A 21,739-nucleotide genomic window follows, 5' to 3' on the forward strand; every position below is an offset into this window, starting at 1 on the left:
GATCCAACGCATTGGAAAACGTTCGTCGAAAAACTATCTCACCCGAACATCGAAATGTGGGGGTGCACCATTCTGCTAGAATATTATTTTCTACTAAATTGGCATCATTTTCTAAAATGTGTGTAATCATAGGAACTACACAGTCTTGTAATAGATTTAAGTATGTATTGAGGTTACCTTCAATGGTCCAACAATATTATTACCAAGAATGCCAACCCAGACATCCAATTTATGTGGAGTTTGTGAATGTGTTTCCATCACCAAATGAGGATTCACATTGCTTCAGTAACGACAAGTATGTCTAATCAGTTCACCATTCAACATGCAAGAACTTTCGTCTGAAAAACGTATTATATAATAGGTTTGGGTTATTGGTCAATTTCTCGCTGAACACCTCAGATGACTGAAGTCGACGATCAGGTTCATCTTCGTTTGATTCCTGAACTAGCCTCATTTTGAAAAGATGTAATTTGTAGGCTTTCAAAATATGGTACTGATAGCTGATACAACAGACGCTCTAGCTACTTGTCTGACAGATTGTCGATTATCCATTTGTATATGTCCAAAAACTGCATCTTCAACTCAGTCATTTCTGACAGGACGGGATACTTCATGTTTTCTGTTGTGAACAGAACCTGAAGTTCTAAACTTATCCATTAACTGTTTAACATATTGATGGTTCACGTTGTGGTCTGAATGATTCGTATTATACATTCTTGCAATAAGTTCTGCACATTCATTATTTTGATAATAGGTTGCAACAATTTCTATTCTTCCTTCAGTAGAATAAACCACGTTGGAACACAGTGAACAAGGATGACTGAATAATAATTCGTGAAGAAGTGTACATCTAGAAGACCTGCGATAGATAATTGTTCGGGAATGCCGATATCTGACTCCGGACATCTCCAATAATGTAAGGAACGCTTTCGAAAGTAGACTGTGTTATTATATGGAACTAAATGGAGGTCATTTTGAATAATTTATCCATTGATTTTGTTTTCACTGATATTATTCTTTGTTGATTTCCTCATAAAAGTGAACGACAGCGAATATTCTGTTTTTTCCTATATAATACGTTCAACAATAATGAATGAACCATTTTAGAAAAAAAATAAGGAAGTAATAGAGGGACAACAGACCTTTCAAATGATGTATTACTCGACCCCCCGTGCCATTGAAAAAAATAGGGGGGTAGTTGCTGACCGCAGGGGGGATGAAGTTTCGGGTATGATTTCCATATCAGAATTAGTCTCCAGAAATAAAAATTTTTCAGTACACGTCCTTTTCTGACTTGCAGGGGGAGTCAAGTTTTCGTTAGAACGCCTTGTATATTATCCAGAGTGTTTGCCTCAATACTATTAGAATTATTTCACGTAGTAATTTGTGAGCGAAGAAAGCGACAAAGAGATAGTGAAATGAGAGCGATAGTAACAATATTCAATTGTGATTTTGAATTATCAAATGAAGTAATCAAAGTTTTTTCAGCATACCACTCACTTAGTTATTGAGATCCCACGCATACACGCACATACTAAATAAATTACGAGTATTATAAAATTTATTTAGTATATTAAGTAATCACCTCAAGTGTTCGCTTCAGTACTTTCTTCAATTAAGTTTTTCGCACCTTTCGCATACTTTGTTGAAATAGCAAACACAATATATCGAGTTTGAACGTAAGCAACCGCTTGAATAAATAGTTTCAGTAATATTTTCAAATATCATAATCTAACTACCTAAATGAAAATGTGACAGTATAATTACTCACATGTTCACTATTATAATAATTTTTTCAGTGAGGTGCGACAGGGATTTTTGTCGCAATTGTTCAACCTATTAACAAAATAAGTACGCTGATCTTTTCAATCAAGTTGTTTGTTCAAATATTATCCGTGAAAGAATCAAGGTCGTTTTTTCCATTAGCAAGTCTTTACCTGGTAGGTTAGGTGGGTACAGTAATTTGTAGTTTTTTTTGTTTTCAATCACCACATATGAGATCAATCACCCTCTTCCGCAGTTTGCAGACGGTTTATTGAATCATTTGTTGTTTCTCAATAATGGAATTTCAGTAAATAGAGAATTTTCAAAACTGGTGTAGATGAAGTTTTCTTGTGCTAAGAAAACATACTTTCTTTCTAATTGTATACATTTTTCATTATAGTCCCATTTTGAAATTTATAGTTCCAATCTATAGATTCTTCCGAGACACAATGTAGGTTTATTTCTTTTATTGAAATTTCCTAAGCACATCGCACTCCAGTGAAAATAACGGTACAACTCAAAAATTAACAAAGTTGAGTTGTTATCAGCCCCTGATAAATACAAAAGTATTCAAAGTAAATAATAGTGTTTCATAACTTCAAAAAAAAATCAATTATGTGGTCGTTTCTAATTGAGTAAGTTGCCAAAATAATCCATAACTTACACCTTTGAACCAATATCAGTTGTCCAGATTCATAACTCACTACTTCAAAGCCAATTACTTTTGAGCAAACTGATAATTTCACATTTGTGTTTCAATTATCTGACATTTCGTTCTGAAGTATATAGTTTCTAAAGGAAGACAGGAATTTTGGTGAGATCTCCGAATATTTAAAGCGAAGTAATAAAATGATCCCAGCTGAAATGACGCGAATTCTTTCTAGACAAAATTCACTCATGAGTTGCATTACTATTTGGTATGTTTTCTAGTTGTCGATGATAAGAATTTAGCAATATAAAGTGACTTATTAGGGATGCATTGGGCGTTCTTGAATCTCATGTGGAAATTCGACAATTTTATTTGTTCACGTACACATTTATCCGAAAATGGGCCTATCTCTCTCTCTCTCTCTCTCTCTTTAGTGGTGAGGATAAGTACCCATTAGTGAGAGGTTGGTTCAATATTCATATTTTCATCACAACCTTTTGTATCACTTGAATATCGCATCATTATTCGAAAAATGCCTCTTCCACATCTGGAATCCTAAAATGGAAATATGAATTAATATTCCTGAATTTAATTCTTATTATAATCTATACTTATAAATGCGAAAGTCACTTAACACTCATTCATCTCTCTTTCTCCGTACTGGTAAGTCCTTGAAGGCTTCTTAGATCTTAGATGCGCGTTCATAAAATAAAGTTACCTTTTGTCTCTGTTTCTCCATATCAGTATATTTTCAGAGGCTGAAATGTAAGTTCGTAAGAAAGGATTTTTAAATATTCCAATTGTGGCGCGGGAAAAAAGGCGTGTCCACAAAACAAAATTATCTTTTCATCGCTCTTTCTCCATGCTCTCAAATTTCCAGTCGGTGAATTTATATTCAGTATCGGAATTGCACCCGTGCGGAGCCGGGGCGAATCGCTAGTGAAACATAACACACATCGAAACCATCACATACATTCATAAATCTTAATAAATCATGCGGTTGAAGTTTGAACGTTCTTGATTGTTTTATATGTTGTGTCTACAAGTTTGCTGATAAATGATATATTTACGATCAAATATTACTCTGATATTTTCACGTTGTTGCTGAAGACCTTACGAACAGATCATTAAAGAAAAAAGAATTTATTGCTTGTATTTGTATCATGTTACGTGTTACGTGTTACGGTTTTGTAATTCTATCATTGTGAAAATCACAATGAACTTCATTAGCAACCTCAGGTCTTTTGTTGTCGAATAGTTATTCGACAGAGATGCTGGGGGATACAAAAATGTTAATTAATTTTTTTTTTGTTTTTTCTAATGCAACATATTTTTCATTTTGTATAAGTCACGTTATAATTCCAAAAAAGTTTTTTATACCTTTCATGAACTCTCTTTGGGTTTAGTAATAATAATAATAATCGTCTTCATTACTACAACCACATAAAAAAATAACAATATTGAGTTCTAACTACATATATAAAGTTATAGTGAAAGGCGAAGTTCAATTTTCGCAGCTATACATGGGTATGAAGTAGCATATCATTAACATAAGTATATGAATACATGAATAAAGATGACTGGCGATGATACAAAACTAGGCAAAGTATTATTGGTCAGGAATCGCCCAAAGAGGAAAAAATAAAAGAAGATAGAGAAGCGGAATGGTGAACCATTCATCATGTTACTGATTTTGAAAAAAAAATTATTTCAATTTGATTTTAAACTGAGAGGTGGCAGTTTTTTTAAAAGTTCAAGAATAGCATTGAATACTTCAGCTATCTGGTAACTGAAGGAGCGTTTGAATAACTGGGTTTTGAAAATGGGAGGTATTAAAGAGACTTTGAACCTGATGCTAATATTATGAACATCGGTTCCAAACTTCACTTTCCTATGCAAGTAAGAAGGGATTTTATATAAGAGAATCTTGTGATAGAGGCAGGCAGCATGTAGTTTCCTCCTATTCTCCATTTTTAGCCATCCTACTTCCTTGAGCTTGTGAGCTATTCTGTTTCTTCTTCTTATTCCATATATAAGTCTCAAACAAGAATTCTGCACTGAATTTTTTGTTTATTTGTGACTTGTCAGGTTCAGCCCATAAATAGTATCTGTAAAATTCAATTGTGCTAGTACTAAGCTCTCGCACAACATTTTTTTCAATTCAAGTGATAGGCAGTGCCTATTACCATATATTAGTTTGAGGGAAGCATAGGCTCGTTGAATGAGTTTGTTGGTGTGTTTTTCAAACCTAATATGAGAATCAAATAAAACGTCAAGGTTTCTGGCTTCATTAACAACATGAAGTGTATCTGCATTTATGTGAATTTCAACTGAATTGATGATTTTACCCCTATTGATTTTTGACTCGAAAATGATAGCTTTAGATTTTTCTGTGTTAATAAATATCAAGTGTAAAGTTGCTAGTTCAATAAAGTGTCTAATATCAGAGTCTATGATTTCGCAGGCTTCTTTGACATCTTCTAGATAAAAACTATGATAAAATTGAGTGTCGTCAGCGTAAAGATGTACATTACAGGTTTCAAGTTTCCTTAGAAAGGTTGACGAGTAAATAGTAAAGAGCAATGGACCCAAAACTGATCCTTGTGGTACCCCTGCCTTCAGTTCCAGATCATTCGACACTTGAGAATCCAACCAAACGTGCTGCTTTCTACCTTTCAGATAATTGCCCATAAGTTTGACAGTGTTATCAGATAACCCCATATAAGATGTAAGATATTTACTAAGAGTTTGTGATTAGAAGCATCGAATGCTCTGCTGAAATCAAGAGAATCAGTCTAGTACGTTATGAAGAAGAATTGTCCTGAACAAACCGTCGTTACAAGATCGCTCCTTTACATTTGAGTTTTTGCCGAAAAATTTTCGTGATGAATGAAAAATATTGAATATTTGCTGACGTTGTTTAATCGTTTGGTATATACCCATAATACATCATATTCTCAGAAAGTGTTCATCAAGGAGAATTAGCGTCCCTAAGAAAATGTGACGTTATTTCATTTAAAAAAATTATCAGAATTGATTTACTCAATGTTGGAAAAAATTTGGCTGAACCACTATTCGATTTAGTCGGAAATATATTTTTGAAATATCTTTCAAACAAGACAGACTCTTCAAATAAGTTTTTTTCGAGAATATATGCGGTTAAATAGATCTGCTCTTTGATATTATTTCTGACATAACTTCACCGCTCGATATATAAACATATGATCCTAAATTTTTAAGAGTACTACTTTTTCAACCAGATTCAAATATGAAAGGCAAAGAGAAGGAGAAAACAGACGGTGAACTTTAGCTAGGAGCGAATAAAATGAATAATAATTACCTATATTCAACAACTGTCTTCGTCCAATAACTGGTCCTCCGAATCAAGAATCGAGGTATTTTATAGATCCACTATGATCATTATCTTCATTATCTATCTTCATTATTGGCTCAAAATTATTTGATCATTTCTTAATGACCAAAATGATCCTCTCAGTAAATTCTAAATCTTCTTTTTATTCTCGTTATTTTCTGACAACAACTATTCCCATTATACTCATACGAATACCTTTCACTCCTTTGGATTTTCAAATATTTGTTTTTTTGAAAATCAGTTTCGTGTCATGATACACGAACTCAAATACGTTTGGGTCGAATACTGAGATTGATTTGGACACATTTTTTTGTAAATTTTGGACACATCTTTCTGTAGATTTCTGTCCATGATAATTAAATAATTTTCAGTAACATTTTTACTTCTAGACGCGGTTCGCCAACACCGTAACTTCCTCATTTCTATCGAGAAAGCTTACGGTGTTAGCGAAATGCGTCTAAAAATGAAAATGCTGGTGAAAATTGTTCAAATATCATCATGAGTAATATTATCAATGTTCATCAGGAAAACAGGTGTCCGTCCATTCATAATTTGTGGATTTCTATTTGTCAGCTTCATGATTGGTTCATATACTAAATCGAAATATATCTTCCTCATCAACTTTTTTGACTTTTGATTTGCCACGAACTGAGAACAAGCATTGCATTTGATAAACGCCATGAAGTTCAATCTAATTCTCATTTCTGCATGAAAAACATTGTGCACCCTGATTTTTTTGTCTCCCTTGAATCTGGTTGAATGTATTTAGAAGATATATATTTTTAGAACTCCAAAAACAATGCAAGGGTATGGAGGAATTATTTGAACATATTATCTCACTGTACTCCTGTATTTCCTTCAATTTCAATATTATTAACTTCGAACTTGAGTGACATGATAAAATTATTCAAGTTGTTCGTTGGTGTTTTCCAATACTCATAAACTATTTCAACTTGTGTCCTACAAATCAGATCCATTACGAGTACTGAGTGAAATAAGGAAAAATCCATCACGCAAAATGCCAGTTCAAATATTTGAATACTCTAATAATATATTTGCCGGCTTCAAAAAAGGCTGTTTCAATTAGCTAAATTGTGATAATAAATATTGTGCAGTACTTTGTTAAATAGTTAAAACATTTTTCAAATCCTTGAAAGTAGTGATGTTCGACAATTATGAGAAATAAATACAGGCAGAATGAACGTGATTTGCCAGAGAAGAGGTATCCACAAATGTACAGTGGGTGTATAATAATTATAAATTATTATGATAGCGAATCTAATTAAGGCCCACGATTTTCAGTCCCAGTAAATGATATCAATGCATACTTCAATTATACTGGAGCTCAAGTTGAGGGATTCAATTAAAAATTATTTTTTTTAGAATGAAAATGGGAATATGATACTTTTTTAAAAAAAAAAAGGTGTTCTGTTAATATACAGAAATTAAAAATTACATTGTGTCCTATAACAAAATACGAGAAAAAAGGAGAGAGAAGTGAAGAGAAAATGAATATAGGTGAATCTATATTTGTTAATGACAAATTCAGAAATAACCCAAAAAGTTTCGATTGTCACGTAAAACGTTCATAATTGCCTTTTATATGTCACAGTTGTGGTCGTCTTGTATAAGGATGGAATTTTATCGAAAAGTAGTATCAATTTTCGATTAACTGACGATATGCTGCCGTGCAAAAGTATTTGATGTAGCAAAATTCATCTAATCGTCATCGAAAAGTAGTTAATTTCTGTGAATAAACGTGAGACATGTTTTTTGAGTTTCCTCATTCCTATTATATTAGTTATGTCATGACAAGAACAATATGCTATCACAATGTGGGAAATGACAGCAACAGTAATTAGTCAACTTATTCTTCGGAGACTCGGATGGATATAGTTCAATTATAGTTTGTTTTAGTTTGTTTTCAATTCCCAAATTCCTAGTTTCTTTCACGTGACTAACCTGTATCAGTATCATTCATAATATCATATAATACCATTCAATATCGAAAAATATCAATCGACCTTTTCAAGTCAAGATCAATTATTTTTATTATAATTACAATCGAAGAGTGGTCTGTCTTTCTTTCATCTATATCTCTTTCTTTTTTCTTTCTCTATCTCCTCTGGTTTTCTACAATTCCATTCAATCAAAACATCATATCTCAAAAGGATTTTGGGGAACAAGGTAATGTGAAACACATGCATTATCAATATTTAACTAATTCAATATGCTATGCATGTGTATCCTTTCGATAAGTAAACTGTTATCATTTTAATCATTGCGTGATAAATAAATTTTCGTATATTATATAATTTTTAGATTAATGCTTTCACTCGTCAAAAATTCATATTAGTGATAACAGATTCATTCTGGCTCTGATTATAATTTTCATTTATTGATCATAAGCAAATATTATTCAGAACAGGTATCCTGAATGTAATGCGTTTGTTATTCAAAACAGTTGAGTTTATAATTATTTACTTTATAATAATATTCAAGGCAATTTCGGTCAGTGAATAATTAGAGTATGGGACGAGAAATATTATTTTTTCCAAAATTTCATATTGGATTTTTTTAAGCACTACACAAGCGCTACACAAGCACTACAGGAAAATCCTTAAGGCGCTCTGAGACCGGTTGGATTTGAATCGCTGGAGATTAAATCTAATCGGAATAACGTTCTCAGGAAGTTTATTCCACATAAATGCAGTTCTCCAAATGAAAGAGTTGTTGAACAGTGAAGTTCGAGGTGTACTGAGTTGAACTAAGATTAGGTAATCCTGAATTGAATTGATTTTTTTCATTATCTGGGAGTAAACGGTACACCCTATCAATTTCTCCGTGTGCTGTGGAGAATTTTGTCAGCTATACGGTTTCTATTTTTGTAAATGTCAAATATTGTATTCAACTTCAAAACAATAGAATATGCTGTGTCATAAGGATGGCACAGCATTTAATTTATATTAAAAAAAGTAGGTTACAAGGCAATTGAAATATGCACAAGAAGTGCAATATTTCCTGTGACTATACCGGAATTAAACAGATCATCCAAGAGATGGAACTATAACAAGTTTAGTGATCCAATAATATAAATATAAAATTGATCGTGTTACCCGACGAATCTTTCTTCAGTATAATAATATTCCTGCGAAAATAACTAACCTCATAATGAGTTTCTGCAATATTAGACATGTCAACTCATGAGACAACAACGCACAAACGATACCGGTTTTCCTCGGGGTTAGGTACTGAACCACATACTCTTCAATTTATGTAGAAGCCAATCGCAACTTCAAACGACTACATACTACTTCCAAAATTGTTCAGTATACTGATGAAATTTGCACATACGCAGAAACCAATATGGATTCGAGCAAATACAAGAAGCCATGGAGAACATAACCCAGTAAGTCGAGTCAACAATCATTATTTTTCTGCACGTAATATTCCGAAACTCCCTACCATTTAGAGGGTAGTAATTACAGAACTGAACACAAGACAAAATATTTGAAGTTACTATTGAGGTTACTCACATGGAAAGCACACATAAGATTCATGCTAGGCATATGTCAAAAATGGTTAAAGTTTCGTGGGAAGTCGATTTTGAGTCTGCTTTGTTGTTGTGTCGCGCTTACATGAAATTCATATTGGATTATGTGTTTTTTGTACGGATTTGCCAGTGAACATTTGCTGTAAAAAATCAATGTGTTTCAAAACACTATTAACGTGTAGATGTCGACAGATGCCACGGTGGGGAAGATGGAGAAGCATGTCCGTAAGAACATGCTGAGGCGCAGTGTGGGGAGCTATCGAACGGAAAAATACTGGAGAAATAAAAATCTACCTCCTTTATGCACTGCTTGCCATGAAGATCACGAAAAATTCGAAAGTTTCACTAAGACCGAAGACTCTTTTCAATTGGAGGACTATATTACTCGTTATATCATCAAATACATTTCACACAGCCACAATATACTGAAGATCCTCTAATAAATCATAATATTCTTCAGACATATATCGCAGAGTGGACCGATACAAGAACTTTCTTTATAGGCACAAAAGAACAGCTGGAACCGGATTTGCTTTCTATATCCTACCCCTTAATAAAGGAGTATTTCACAATTGAGTTTGTGGCCAGTTCCGAAGCTGTAACCATATTAGAAGCAAATTCTTTCCATACAAAATGCTAAGTCATCATCGTTTCTTAATAGTCTCTCTGGTTGAAAGCCATAGACATTCTCGTTTTCCAAACTACGGAAAGAATCCCTATATTTTCCAAATCGAAAACTACACAACGAACTGAGTGCCGCTGATGCGCAAATGCATTTCTTGTGAATGAAAGCCCACGTAAGACTCAAATCTAATGAATATGTAGATCACCTCGCACCTAATGCATTAGTATGGGAATACCCACTAGCCTTGATATATATCTAGAAGACTACTATTCTGTTCAAAGCACAGGATACCAGATACCAAACCCTACCGATACACCAAGATACATACACTAATACTCCGTAAGTTCTGGTAGAGCAATATCAAGGCACCACACAGATGTATAACAACGATCATTAAAATGAAGTTTGGGCACCCCTCTCATTCTTTCCACTTATTTAGAATAAAAGCAGTAGATGTTAACATATGCCATTTTGGGAAAGGTAGAGACTTGGACTTAGTCCAAAAACTTTATCATCTAAGCTACGATCATTGAAGATATGATCACCCTTCAACTTGTTGGCAATTTTGCATATAAAAAAAGAAATATATGATTGTTCGGTCAAATTTTTGATCGCCAGTAACACCAAATCATAGCACTCGGGATTTACTCACCTGTGTTTACCCCATTTCGATATTACCATTCTTTACCGCGGTCTACCTCCAGAGATGTGTATATTTCAAATATTCTGATGGGCCTCTGGATGAGAAGCAAGTATCCCTGTTTATCCTTATCACGCTCCCTCAGGTTATTATAACAAAATTAGTCCTTTCATCATCGTCGGAACTTCCACTCTGCTAATTATCAATTCAATATGTCCATTTTTATTATAGCGATTGACTGAATTATTAAACATTGATATAATTTTGCACAATGTGACGAGTCAGTATATTCTTAATGGAGAACTTTATTTCAGATGGTTTCCATTACAAGCTTTTATTTAACTTGCAATGTTTCTATGCATGTTAGTTCGGATCAGATCTTGCAACAGAATTTCAAAGCGAGTGAACATAGTTTAAGATTTGGAAAGGGGCTAGGACTGAGCCCTGGGGACTCCGGATTCGGGTGTGAGACTTCAATTCACTGCATTGAATAATTTATATGGTACGAAAGCTTTTCGCGAGATTCGCCTGTGAATACAATATGTAACTTGTTCTTGACGTCATTAATTCAAACAATAAAATTGTTCTAAGAAATAGGTAAATCTTTCGACGAGCTTTTGTGTGTGAGGATGAAAGAGGAGAAAATCCAGGCATTGTTGAATGGATCTTGTATTACCGAACGTTTCTGCAACTGCGGCAGACACCGTCAATGGTATGTGCGTTGACTGCAAGGTCGAGGAACATGTCGACTTGTGTATACCGTAATTAATTGTTTCTTCATAGAGCTGGTAAATGAAAGCCTGTACTTCAAACTGTTTTTCACTATTGATTTATTTATGGAGAATCACAAGCAATAAAATAAAATCCGTACTCGTGAATACTCTGAGACCGTAATGGATTCAAATCGCTGAACCTCGATGCACAGGGTAGCTGTATCCAGGTTGCTTGTAAATTTTGGGTCTCCAATTTGAAAACCGACTTTTTTCATCGATATCCAGCAGCGTTAAGGATGTTAGAAGGCAAATATCCATATATGTGAGCAATATGCTTAAGAAAGTATTATTTGAGCTTCATCGAACATTGAAGTTGAAGTGTTTGCAAATATCTATCTCCAAATAGTTTCTGAAAGCCTGTCTTTGTTACTTCGGATAATGATTGTGCCAAAACATTGGTATACAATTTTCCACCTAACAGAGCAATCGACACATATAGCAGAATTGTTTGCCCTGCCGTTGTAATGTCTGGTTCTGTCAAAACTGGTTCCTGAGTTTTCATAGCATTGAATCTTAGATACTTGGCTGGTAACACAAGTTGAATTTTTCAGAATTGTTATAACCCCTTGTTGTTGCCAAATATGATCTTTAGCAGTTGATGTTTAGTTATGCAAATTGAAAGAATAGATATTGTCATCAGCAAAGACGATTAATAGATCGTTGATGATCAATAGAAATAGGATTGAATACAACATGAATTCCCAATATATATATATTGTCGTGCCACCCTGATAATATTGATAAATTTAAACTGTTATGTTTTTCTCAAGACAAAAATTTGCTACTACCTTGTTATTTCCGCATGAATCACCACATATTCTAGATAAAAGCATATAATTACTGTTAGAACAAAGGCAGGAATATTGTTGTTTCCTCATTATTTCTGTCTAATTTACTATTCAGCCAATGATTTTGTATTGAAAACTGCTTCCAAATATTGTTCTACAAAAACTTCAACTGACTGCAAAGATTTTGAAGGTGAGGTAAGTTTTATTTTTATATCTAATATAAAGATTTTTCATCGTCAAATAGTGTTGAGAAAGATATGCTGTTTCGTTCGAAGAACATATTTCAGTCACAAATCCATACAAATGGTATGGACACTTTATTATACATTCAGACTGATCAGTTTCACAGATTTATTGTTGCAGTAAATATAAAATTCAAACCACAGAAGAAAAGATCAAAACCATTACGCCTTTTGTGGCTGAAAAACACAATGTAAAACACAAACTATATCTACTATTCACCGGTTTATTTCGCTTACAAATGTTGACCTGCCTAAAGTGGAACTGCAACTACGCGGATATGAGTTAGCAGAGGAAAGTTTCTGAAAGTGTTTCTCGATAACGTGATAAGATTTAGAATTATTATCAGATCTATATTGAGAAAAAACTTCATATGAACATACTCCTCAAAGTTCTATCTTCAAACCTACTTCTAAAAATTAAATCTTTTTCTTTGATGACTGGTTTGACGGTAGGTGTTTCCGTAACAAAAGGCATTTCCTGTTGCACAACAGGATATTTTATTTTTGCCTCTGGGCACTCTTCAATTTCACAACGACATTTGAACCGGTAGTATTATTAGTTCAACTATTTTTTGTGATGAGTGAAGAAATCTGTATTTGATATCTAATATTTGCATACTTGCTAGCTTGAAAACGGAGTGTTTATGCAGATATCAGGCAAATTATAGTAAACATTCTAACGTCTGATCACTACCAGTAATAATCGACATTGTCCTCGGGGTGTTGCGATGACAGGCGTTTATATACCAAATTAAACAAAGATACCTCGTTTAATTCATTCTCGTTCATTTCCTCTTGGGAACCTTTCAAGGAAAGGAAGGAAGCAATCCATTTAAAAAAAGTAACTCTATACAAAGAGGTGTAGATCATGGAAAGAAGTAACTTTCAGACACGAACTGGAGGAAAAAGCCTTCTCGAAACAGCTATTTCCAGCATGTAAACATTGAAATACACGAAAGAAAAATACTTTTGAAACAAATACTCCAATATTAACACTGAAACAACACTTTTCTTTATCAGTTTTTATTCCAAACATTCGTTATGAAATTGAATCAGACATCATTCACAGGATTCTTACACTATATAGTGAGTAAAAGATAAACTTACAAGGGAACACTGTCATCCTCACTGGTAGACATTCGATGTATAACCGTAAGACACTTGCCTTATAAGGTTATCCAGATTTGGTACTGAGTCTTCAGTACCAAATCTGGATAACCTTATAAGAAAAAACACTCAATTCATTTAGAATACAAACTATTCTGAGGATAATGCATTTTATTATTAACAACAGTGATGATTGTGACAAAATTCTAGTTCGCATTACAATTCCTTGAGAAACAATTATATGTTTTCTGTAAGTAGGCACTGTTTCAAGCTATTAAGTATTCACTTCTCAACTACATTTAATGTGAGATTTTGGTTAATATTTTGCTCGTATACCATCAACTGGTTGTCTATCTTCTTATTCTTACGAAGTATCAGCTGGTTATAGGAGCATAGATTCCCTTATTCTGCTTGACTCTCCAAACAAATTATTGAAATATTTTGGATATGGTTGTCAACGTATCTCATTGAATGTTCGATATGGCCTTCACTGAAAATACGAGGAAATGAATGTAATTTTGCCAAAAGCTAAGATTCATTCTCCACAAGTTTAAAGTCCTGGCATCCTCACTACCATTAAAGCAAGTAAAAACACTGTATCATGCCCTTGTAGAGAGCCATCTTCGATACGGATTATTAGTATGGGGTGGTGCCCTAAAAACTCATTTATATCCTATAGAAGTCCTCCAAAGACGGTTTTTAAAAATTATCTTAAAAAAAGAACTCACTTTTCCATCTGATGCTCTCTATGCGGAAAGTCATGTATTTGACATCTATCAACTCTTTTTCCTGAAAATAAATATACATTACCACCAAAGACAAAAATTTGAATTACCCACACATGAATATGATGCACGTCAACGAAATCAACATATCATACCACAAATGCAAAAACTAATATCCCAACGTTCATATAAATACTTTGCTCCAAAATTATACAACACACTTCCACATGAAATCAAATTGATAAAGAACCCACATCGCTTCAAAAAAGAACTGAAATCTTTCATACATAAAGAACCCCGAAAAAAATTTCGAGAAGTCATTGTTGGTCGACTCGAATGAAGAATACTTTTCATACTCTACCATCTATTCTCTCATTCACTAGTCGCTAGTAGGTAACCTTATGTATTACAATATTAAATTATATTATAATAGGTTTAAGTTTATATTTCTCCAATATAATTTTATCGATATTGTCTTTGTCTTTTTTGTCTTTTGTTTTTTATTGTATATATTTTCTTTTTCAGTATTATTTTATCACTAACAAGCACGTTTTAGAGCTTCTGTGATTTTTTGTTTATTCATACATAAATCTTATAAAAATCATGTAAATTGGCAGGATGAATAAACTTTATTATTACCTGTGGCAGAATGAATAAACTTTATTATTATTATTATTAATCAATGAGGAAACAATCATATTCATAGAATCAAGTGACTGAAGATTTATAGATCACTACCAGATAATTTTTGTTACAGATGTATGGCCGGTATAGCCGGCAATTAGGAGAATTTGCAAAATTTGAAGGATTGAAAGCACAAGAGAAACGGAGACTAAAAGAGGAAAAAGCTCGGAAAAAAGAACTCAGAGGATATCATGGTAAGTAAAATGTTAGAAATGAGTAACAAATGAGAAACAGTTATTTATAATTCGCCACAGGTAAATTAGTGAGATCCATAGCTTTTTTATGGAAGCACACTTTTGCAAGATTGGGCGAGGACTGGGTCTTTCTGGCCCTTCTAGGTGTAATTATGGCCATTTTGAGTTTCATATTGGACCGAGGAGTGGCGATGTGCAATAATGGTGAGTATAACTATTTTGTTACATCAAAAAACTTAACGAATCAGTTATGTAAATATACCAGGATATTAATAGGACATCCCAGTGATCAAATAAAATATAATTTCAACTAATCACCTGCTTCCAAAACGAAAGCAATGAACTTACACTTGTTGTGTTTTCAGTATCTATAAAACAATTATATTCATCTAAGAATTGTGTTTAATTTGTACGGGTCCTCTGTTGAATGTTTGTTACATTTTTTTGGGCCTCAAGTGCTATTTTCGTTCCTCCTGTACATGACACCTATTCCTTTCCAATAATTCTTTTCTCTGTATCAGTTCATATAGATCCTTTGTGGAATGTTCGTCATATTCTCCTGAGCAAAGGTTGGGTTGCACGTAAATTACTTGCCTTCTGTGACCAAGTGCATCGAATTAGCATAAAACATGATTAGCTGTTTATTTACTCTCTCTGTTCCTAGCATGCACCTAGGATCTCTGTTATAGAAACCTATTTTTTCAGGTGGTACGTATGGATAGTGTCCAGAGTAGGCCTTCAATTCTTTTCTCAGACAGTCTCTTCATAAAGGTTTTCCCGTATGTATTTTCCTAGTTACCTCAATGTTCCTTAACGACCCGTTCACTAATCTGGTGCTTCACTTTAGATTTTGCTTTGCTCACTTCTTGGCAACCAAAGCAATGAATATAAGTCATTATGGGTCAGGCCATCATTGAGTACACCCATGTCAAGTTTCAACATTTATATTATTCCCTGAATATGTTAAGCCAGCATCAGTGTTATCTCTGGATAGGTTTTTTCATATCAGCCTGGAAAATACTGAAATTCTGAAATGTTTAACCTCCTTTCACACCTCGGAGTGTAGAGGCCTTTATCCTTCCATCTTAATCCTTTTAGTGAATGCTATAAATTATGGTCGATTTGAATGAGCTTTATCTTTATCTATTGAGGGCCTTCGTGCTGTATTATTAAAGGTACCCTGATTTAGAATGGCCGAGTTGTCTTCATAACCTGTTATTTCATAGAATATATAGTAACTTGTGAATTGCAAGGTTACATAACAGTGAGTCCCCTAAGAACCAACTCTGCTACCCGTGCCAATACTGTTTCTCCCAAAATAGTCCTGTATACCAACCTTTCTCTGAGCTTTCCACCTGCAGCATGTATCATCGATACCGCTTTTCCAAAAACCTCTCAAACGAGTTATCTATGGATTCTGAAAAACCATTTTTGTAATCAGTAATGAACATTTTTCACCTCTCGATAGTTCTTAAGTATAACACAGTTTTCTCATCGAATATTCATTGGAAAAATTACCGAAAATCAATTGAATTGTTCACAGCTAGGTTATGGTTATACAGGGACCTCACACAACACCCCGCATCGCAATTTGCAGCATGGAGTTTACTTCCAGTTTGCTTAGTTTTATTCAGCGCAGGATTTGTCCAATTGGTAGCCCCTCAAGCGATAGGTGAGTTAATTTTATGGTTAAAATGTACAAAATCTTCTTTGAATTACTAAAAAACCTTATAGAGATAACGTGAGTGTATCTCCCTATGTTAGTAAAAACTTAAATGGCTTTTTTAAAAGAAGAATAACTATATTGTCAACTAATAGGTTTGTCACTTTGTTGTCATGTGTCTGTTTTATGTTTTCAGTGTTCTCGTGTCACTTTTTTGTTTTTCATGTTACATTATTACTCATTAATACAAAATTCTTTTTGCGAGATGTATACTCCAAATACAATAAAGAATTATAATAATATTGGGAAACGAGTGCCGAATTTATTGAAAGTTTTCATTCCTCACCTTCAGGCTCATATAAGTTAATGAGTAGTTCTTCTCTATCCAGACCACTCTGTCCAAATGGTTGTTTTGATTATCGGTGTCTTGGGTGGAATTATATCCTCTCCACTCTCAAATCTCAAGATCATGACGGTTTGCCGCACTGAGGCGGAAATCTTAGACAGACAAATGCAGAAGGCTGTCATACGTGGCTCAATGTCTCGCCTACGATATGGAATCCCTGTGCTGTATCACCATTCTACACTAGGAATGAGGTGCAAAAACGGGCCGAATTCAAAACATTCTTGAAGAAAGCGAAGGAAACTGGTACTAAAGTACAAATCAAATCTAAGACATTCGATTGTGTAGATCATACAATACTTTTTTAAATCATGCAATTCTTATTTAGAAACTCGCAAAGTATATGTGGAACTGCAAACACTGAAACGTAACTTCTTTCTCAAACATTAGATCTGAATTCGGAATTGGTTTACAGCAAACAAGCTTGTGATCAATGTCTATAAAAGTTTTATGAACAGCCTGAAATTTTTACCAAATACAGAAACCAAATTCTCAGGATATATTCTAGATGAGAAGTTAGATTGGAGAGAATAAAAAAGCCATATATGCAATACAAATTATAAAAAATTAAGTGGGTTTCAACATAGCAAAGACTGTTTATTACTAGTACAGTTATTTCCAGAGTACAATCTATTACGTTGTCGAATTTTGGGACTCCAAAGATTAGATTCATGTAAAGAACATTTCCTCAGGTTGAAAATATTCACACTGGCAAATATATACATATTCAAAGTAGGCATAGCTACATTCAAAAAAACGTTGAGAAAACTTCTACAAACTAAAGTGTACTATTACCTCAATGAATTTTTTGACGACTCTCTTCAATAGATTCTACCATCAAGTACAAACATGGGAAAGAAAATTAATATTTTTTCAGAATATTACTCAGTTTCAATATGATGTTCTTGCAAACTTCTTCATGGCAAAAAAAATAATAATCAAACCTTTTTTCTCTCATGTTCTTCGAACGAAACTTGTCATTTTTCAACTAAATTATTTATAAAAATGTAGTTTCTTGGGAAATAAAACCCGTCTTGTTTTGTCTTTCTGGGGTGCATGTAATGTGACAATATTGCAGTCAATTTCAGTTATACAGAAAAGAGCTGCATGTTTTCTGTGTAGAGCAAAATTGCGAGATTGCAGACCACTGTTTGAAAAAAAAATCAACACTGTAATATCGATTTTTATTATTGAAACTATATGTTTCATAGTGAAACATCAAAATCGGTTTTCAATTAACGCAAACTTCACTCGCCTAAAAAAACACCTTTAATCTGGCCATTTCAAAATATTCCTCCATTATAATGGATTGAAAAATATTCAATCCCCTATCGTATCCATCTATCGTTTTGAAAGATTTTTTTTTGTCAGAGAGCCTAGTATAATTTATCAGAGTACCTACTATCAAGATACTTTTTAATTCCACTGTGTCTGACTCTCAATACATTTTAGGTAATCAATATTGAAAATTGTTCAAAAATATTCTTATTGGCAATTTTCGTGAAATGCAAATTGTTTTTGTTGTCTTTTTCTGTCCTTTTTGGTTCAGTAACTTTTTGAAATATTATTCAACTAACTCGCAATGTATATTTTTTATAGTGTCTAGTTTTTTGACAACATTACTGGAATAGTAATTACCTGACCAAGTGGCGATAGCTAATATGTGTCATTCTGTTTTTTAATTATTTCAACCAAGCTTTGTCAATTAGATATGAATCTTCAGACAATAAAGCATATTTTGACTTTGAAGTGATGTATTTTCAATTTATTGAAGGACCTTTCTGGCATTCATCTGTCCATCAGGGTACTGGCTGGTGATTATTCACTTCTGTAGTTTTATCTATAGCACTTGCGACAGACTAGATGGTTATTGTTGCGAATATATAATAATTTGTCCTCCATCAGTTGTCCTTAGAAAGTCGAATTGTTTTCATTAGCGTTCTTCAGGATCCATTTGGAACGAAAATGAGGTGATTCGTGCAACACATTGTTCTTTATGATAACATAAACAGAAAGATGATCACTTGGTTCCCAAAGATGTTCTGCAGCAAATCCAAACTTCAAAATCGATTGTAGGAAAAAATTCGCTCTCTATTTCTGATTTGTACAATACTCTTGGTGGAATTAAATGTGCCAAGTCACTTCAACACCTCCCGTGAAAGTATTTATAGAAGAGAGACAAATCTCCAACGTTTCTTCGATGTTCCAGGCTATCAAGGTTGCACGTGACGTTCTCGTCTCCATTCAGGCGAATGACTCTTTTCTGGATGGAATCTAGCAACTTCAGGGTATGTTCTGGACAGAGCTCCATACATGAGAACAATATTCCAAAGAAGGTCTGATCTGAGTTTTATAAAGCATCAAAAGTTGCTGAGGTGTGTATAGTTTTCTGGTTCGAAACAGTGTTCCAAGCTTTTGAGAAGCAGCCTTTGCAGTTCCAGCGACTTGATTGTGCCAAGACATATTGGTGTTCATTTCAACCTCCAACAAACTTATCCAAACAGAAAGCGGAATTGACTGACCTTACATTATTATGTCCGGTTCGGAGACATTTATCTTTTTGGCGATGCCTGGGTTTTTGTGGCATTGAATTGAACCTGGTTACTTTCACCCCAATTCGAAATAACTTCTAGATCCTCATTAGGATATGCAACCTCCTGCTGCCGGTGAAGATGTCCCTCCGTAGCCGATGTCCTGGAATCCAAATGGAATAACGAGACAATTGTGCTGTCGTCAGCAAAGCATTATATTGGATTCTTAGTTTTATCCAATAAGTCGTTGATATACAATAAAAAGAGGGTTGGAAACAATATGGATCCCTGGGAAATACCAGCGTTAATGGTGAATGTATCTGAGAGATATTCATCGACGGTTACTTGCAGGGAACGTTCTTTCAGGAAGCTGAAGAGCCATACACGGAAATGATACGACAAGTCAGAGCATCGAAGTTTGGCCAGCAAACGACACACGGTCAAAGGTTTTAGAAATATCAAGCGCAACAGCTCTTGATTCTCCATGTTTCTCGATTGGGTTATTCCGAATATGGGTGACATACGATAGAAGGTTGATCTTTGTTTCCGAATGATCGCTCAAGATATTGAAGCCTTCCAAGTATTTGAGGCTACGGTGGTTTACGACTTTCTCCATGTTTTTTGATATTACTGATAGCAAAGCGAATGATTAACTGTTTAAATTAGCTGATTAAATTTCGATGTTATGATTCGACAGATCGTTTTTGTTCATTGTCTCTCAGCTTATTTGAATATCGTTCTTTGAAAGTAACCTTTCGACGATTTCCTTCACCATCCGCGTTGGTGTTTCCCATGGATACATACTGTCTCTAGCCCTTCATCATATCTCATTGGAAAAGACTTGTAATCACTATCAGAAAGTAGCAGCTATCAATGTGGGCATCCAAATAAAGCTTCATTTCACTTAAGAAGGTGACCTCTTTCCAGACAGACTTCTATGATGGTAAAAAAAGTTTCAGTACGTACAATATATATTTTCCAAAATGTTGGAGAATGATTCTCATTTCATTGTCTCAAGGTGAACTGGGCTCCCAATTAGTATTGTTTACTCCATTTCTCTTACTTATTTCCGTATCCCTGAGTTGAAGAACATCATTGAATGTCGACATTTTGGTCTCTATCCAGTGGAATACAATATACAATATTACATTATATTATAGTTTGAGAAATCATTTTATGAGATGATTGATATTTTGATGTAAATGTATTGCTTTCCATTTCCTATTTACCGACGATTTATTAATAAACAAACTGGAAAAAAAATATTTGAAATTACATCATATTGGGCTACAGGGTCGTAGCTGACCGTCAGCCAGTAAAGCCAGGGCCCCCCCAGGTAGGGGCTCGACATTGTTAGGATACACTTGTTCCATTTTTGAAATAATAACTTCTCATAGGAGGATAAACCACTTCGTCAAACGTCAGCGAAAGGCAGGTTCTTCCTCTCTCGTCGGACAAACGCTCAGTGTTTAGTGTTGAAATATACTATTGACAGTATTATAAAAATGTAACCAGCAAGCGCGTAATATTATTTGATTGTGCGAAACGTGGCTTAAAAATAATTATACTAATTTTGTGAATGTACCTTATCAGTATCATTATTTATTCCTACAAAAGTAACAATTGGCTTATGGTAGCTGTAATATATGTACATACACAAAAGATTTCGAAAATAAATAACCTTTTTACATTATCATATTAATATACATAAAATTCGAATAATAAACTTAGCTTTTCTCGAATTAAAAAATTTCAATACTAAATGGTTCAACTTAGATTAGTTTAAGTTTTCACTTCTGTTGGACGTCCCGACGCACACGTTTTTTGTTTTTGATTTGTACACCAGATTTAATTCATTCAAGAATATCAATAAAAAATTCTACTTCGAAGAATCGCTATTATTTTCAAACTGGGTCCCGGGTTTCGTGTGTCAATGTCTATTTTCAACAGATCAACAGTATTTGGACAGTTTGAATGACGATTCACCTCAAAGTCTCACAAACTCTTTGAACCATACTAGTGATT

At 34.0% G+C, this 21,739-nt stretch overlaps 1 protein-coding gene across 1 annotated transcript in view; it reads left to right on the top strand.

The window, feature by feature from the left end:
- The window catches only part of LOC111507343 (chloride channel protein 2), a 92,628-nt gene that overhangs the window by 19,706 nt on the left and 51,183 nt on the right, over positions 1–21,739 (top strand). Inside the window, exons 3-5 of the mRNA XM_074184395.1 lie at positions 14,997–15,117; positions 15,178–15,321; positions 16,661–16,789. Coding sequence (XP_074040496.1) covers positions 14,997–15,117; positions 15,178–15,321; positions 16,661–16,789 — 394 coding nt within the window. The remainder of the gene's footprint in view (positions 1–14,996; positions 15,118–15,177; positions 15,322–16,660; positions 16,790–21,739) is intronic.

Source organism: Leptinotarsa decemlineata, unplaced genomic scaffold, assembly GCF_025532065.1.
Source record: "Leptinotarsa decemlineata unplaced genomic scaffold, Ldec_3_MD MMD2_tig00026354_RagTag_RagTag, whole genome shotgun sequence".
NCBI lineage: Eukaryota > Metazoa > Arthropoda > Insecta > Coleoptera > Chrysomelidae > Leptinotarsa > Leptinotarsa decemlineata.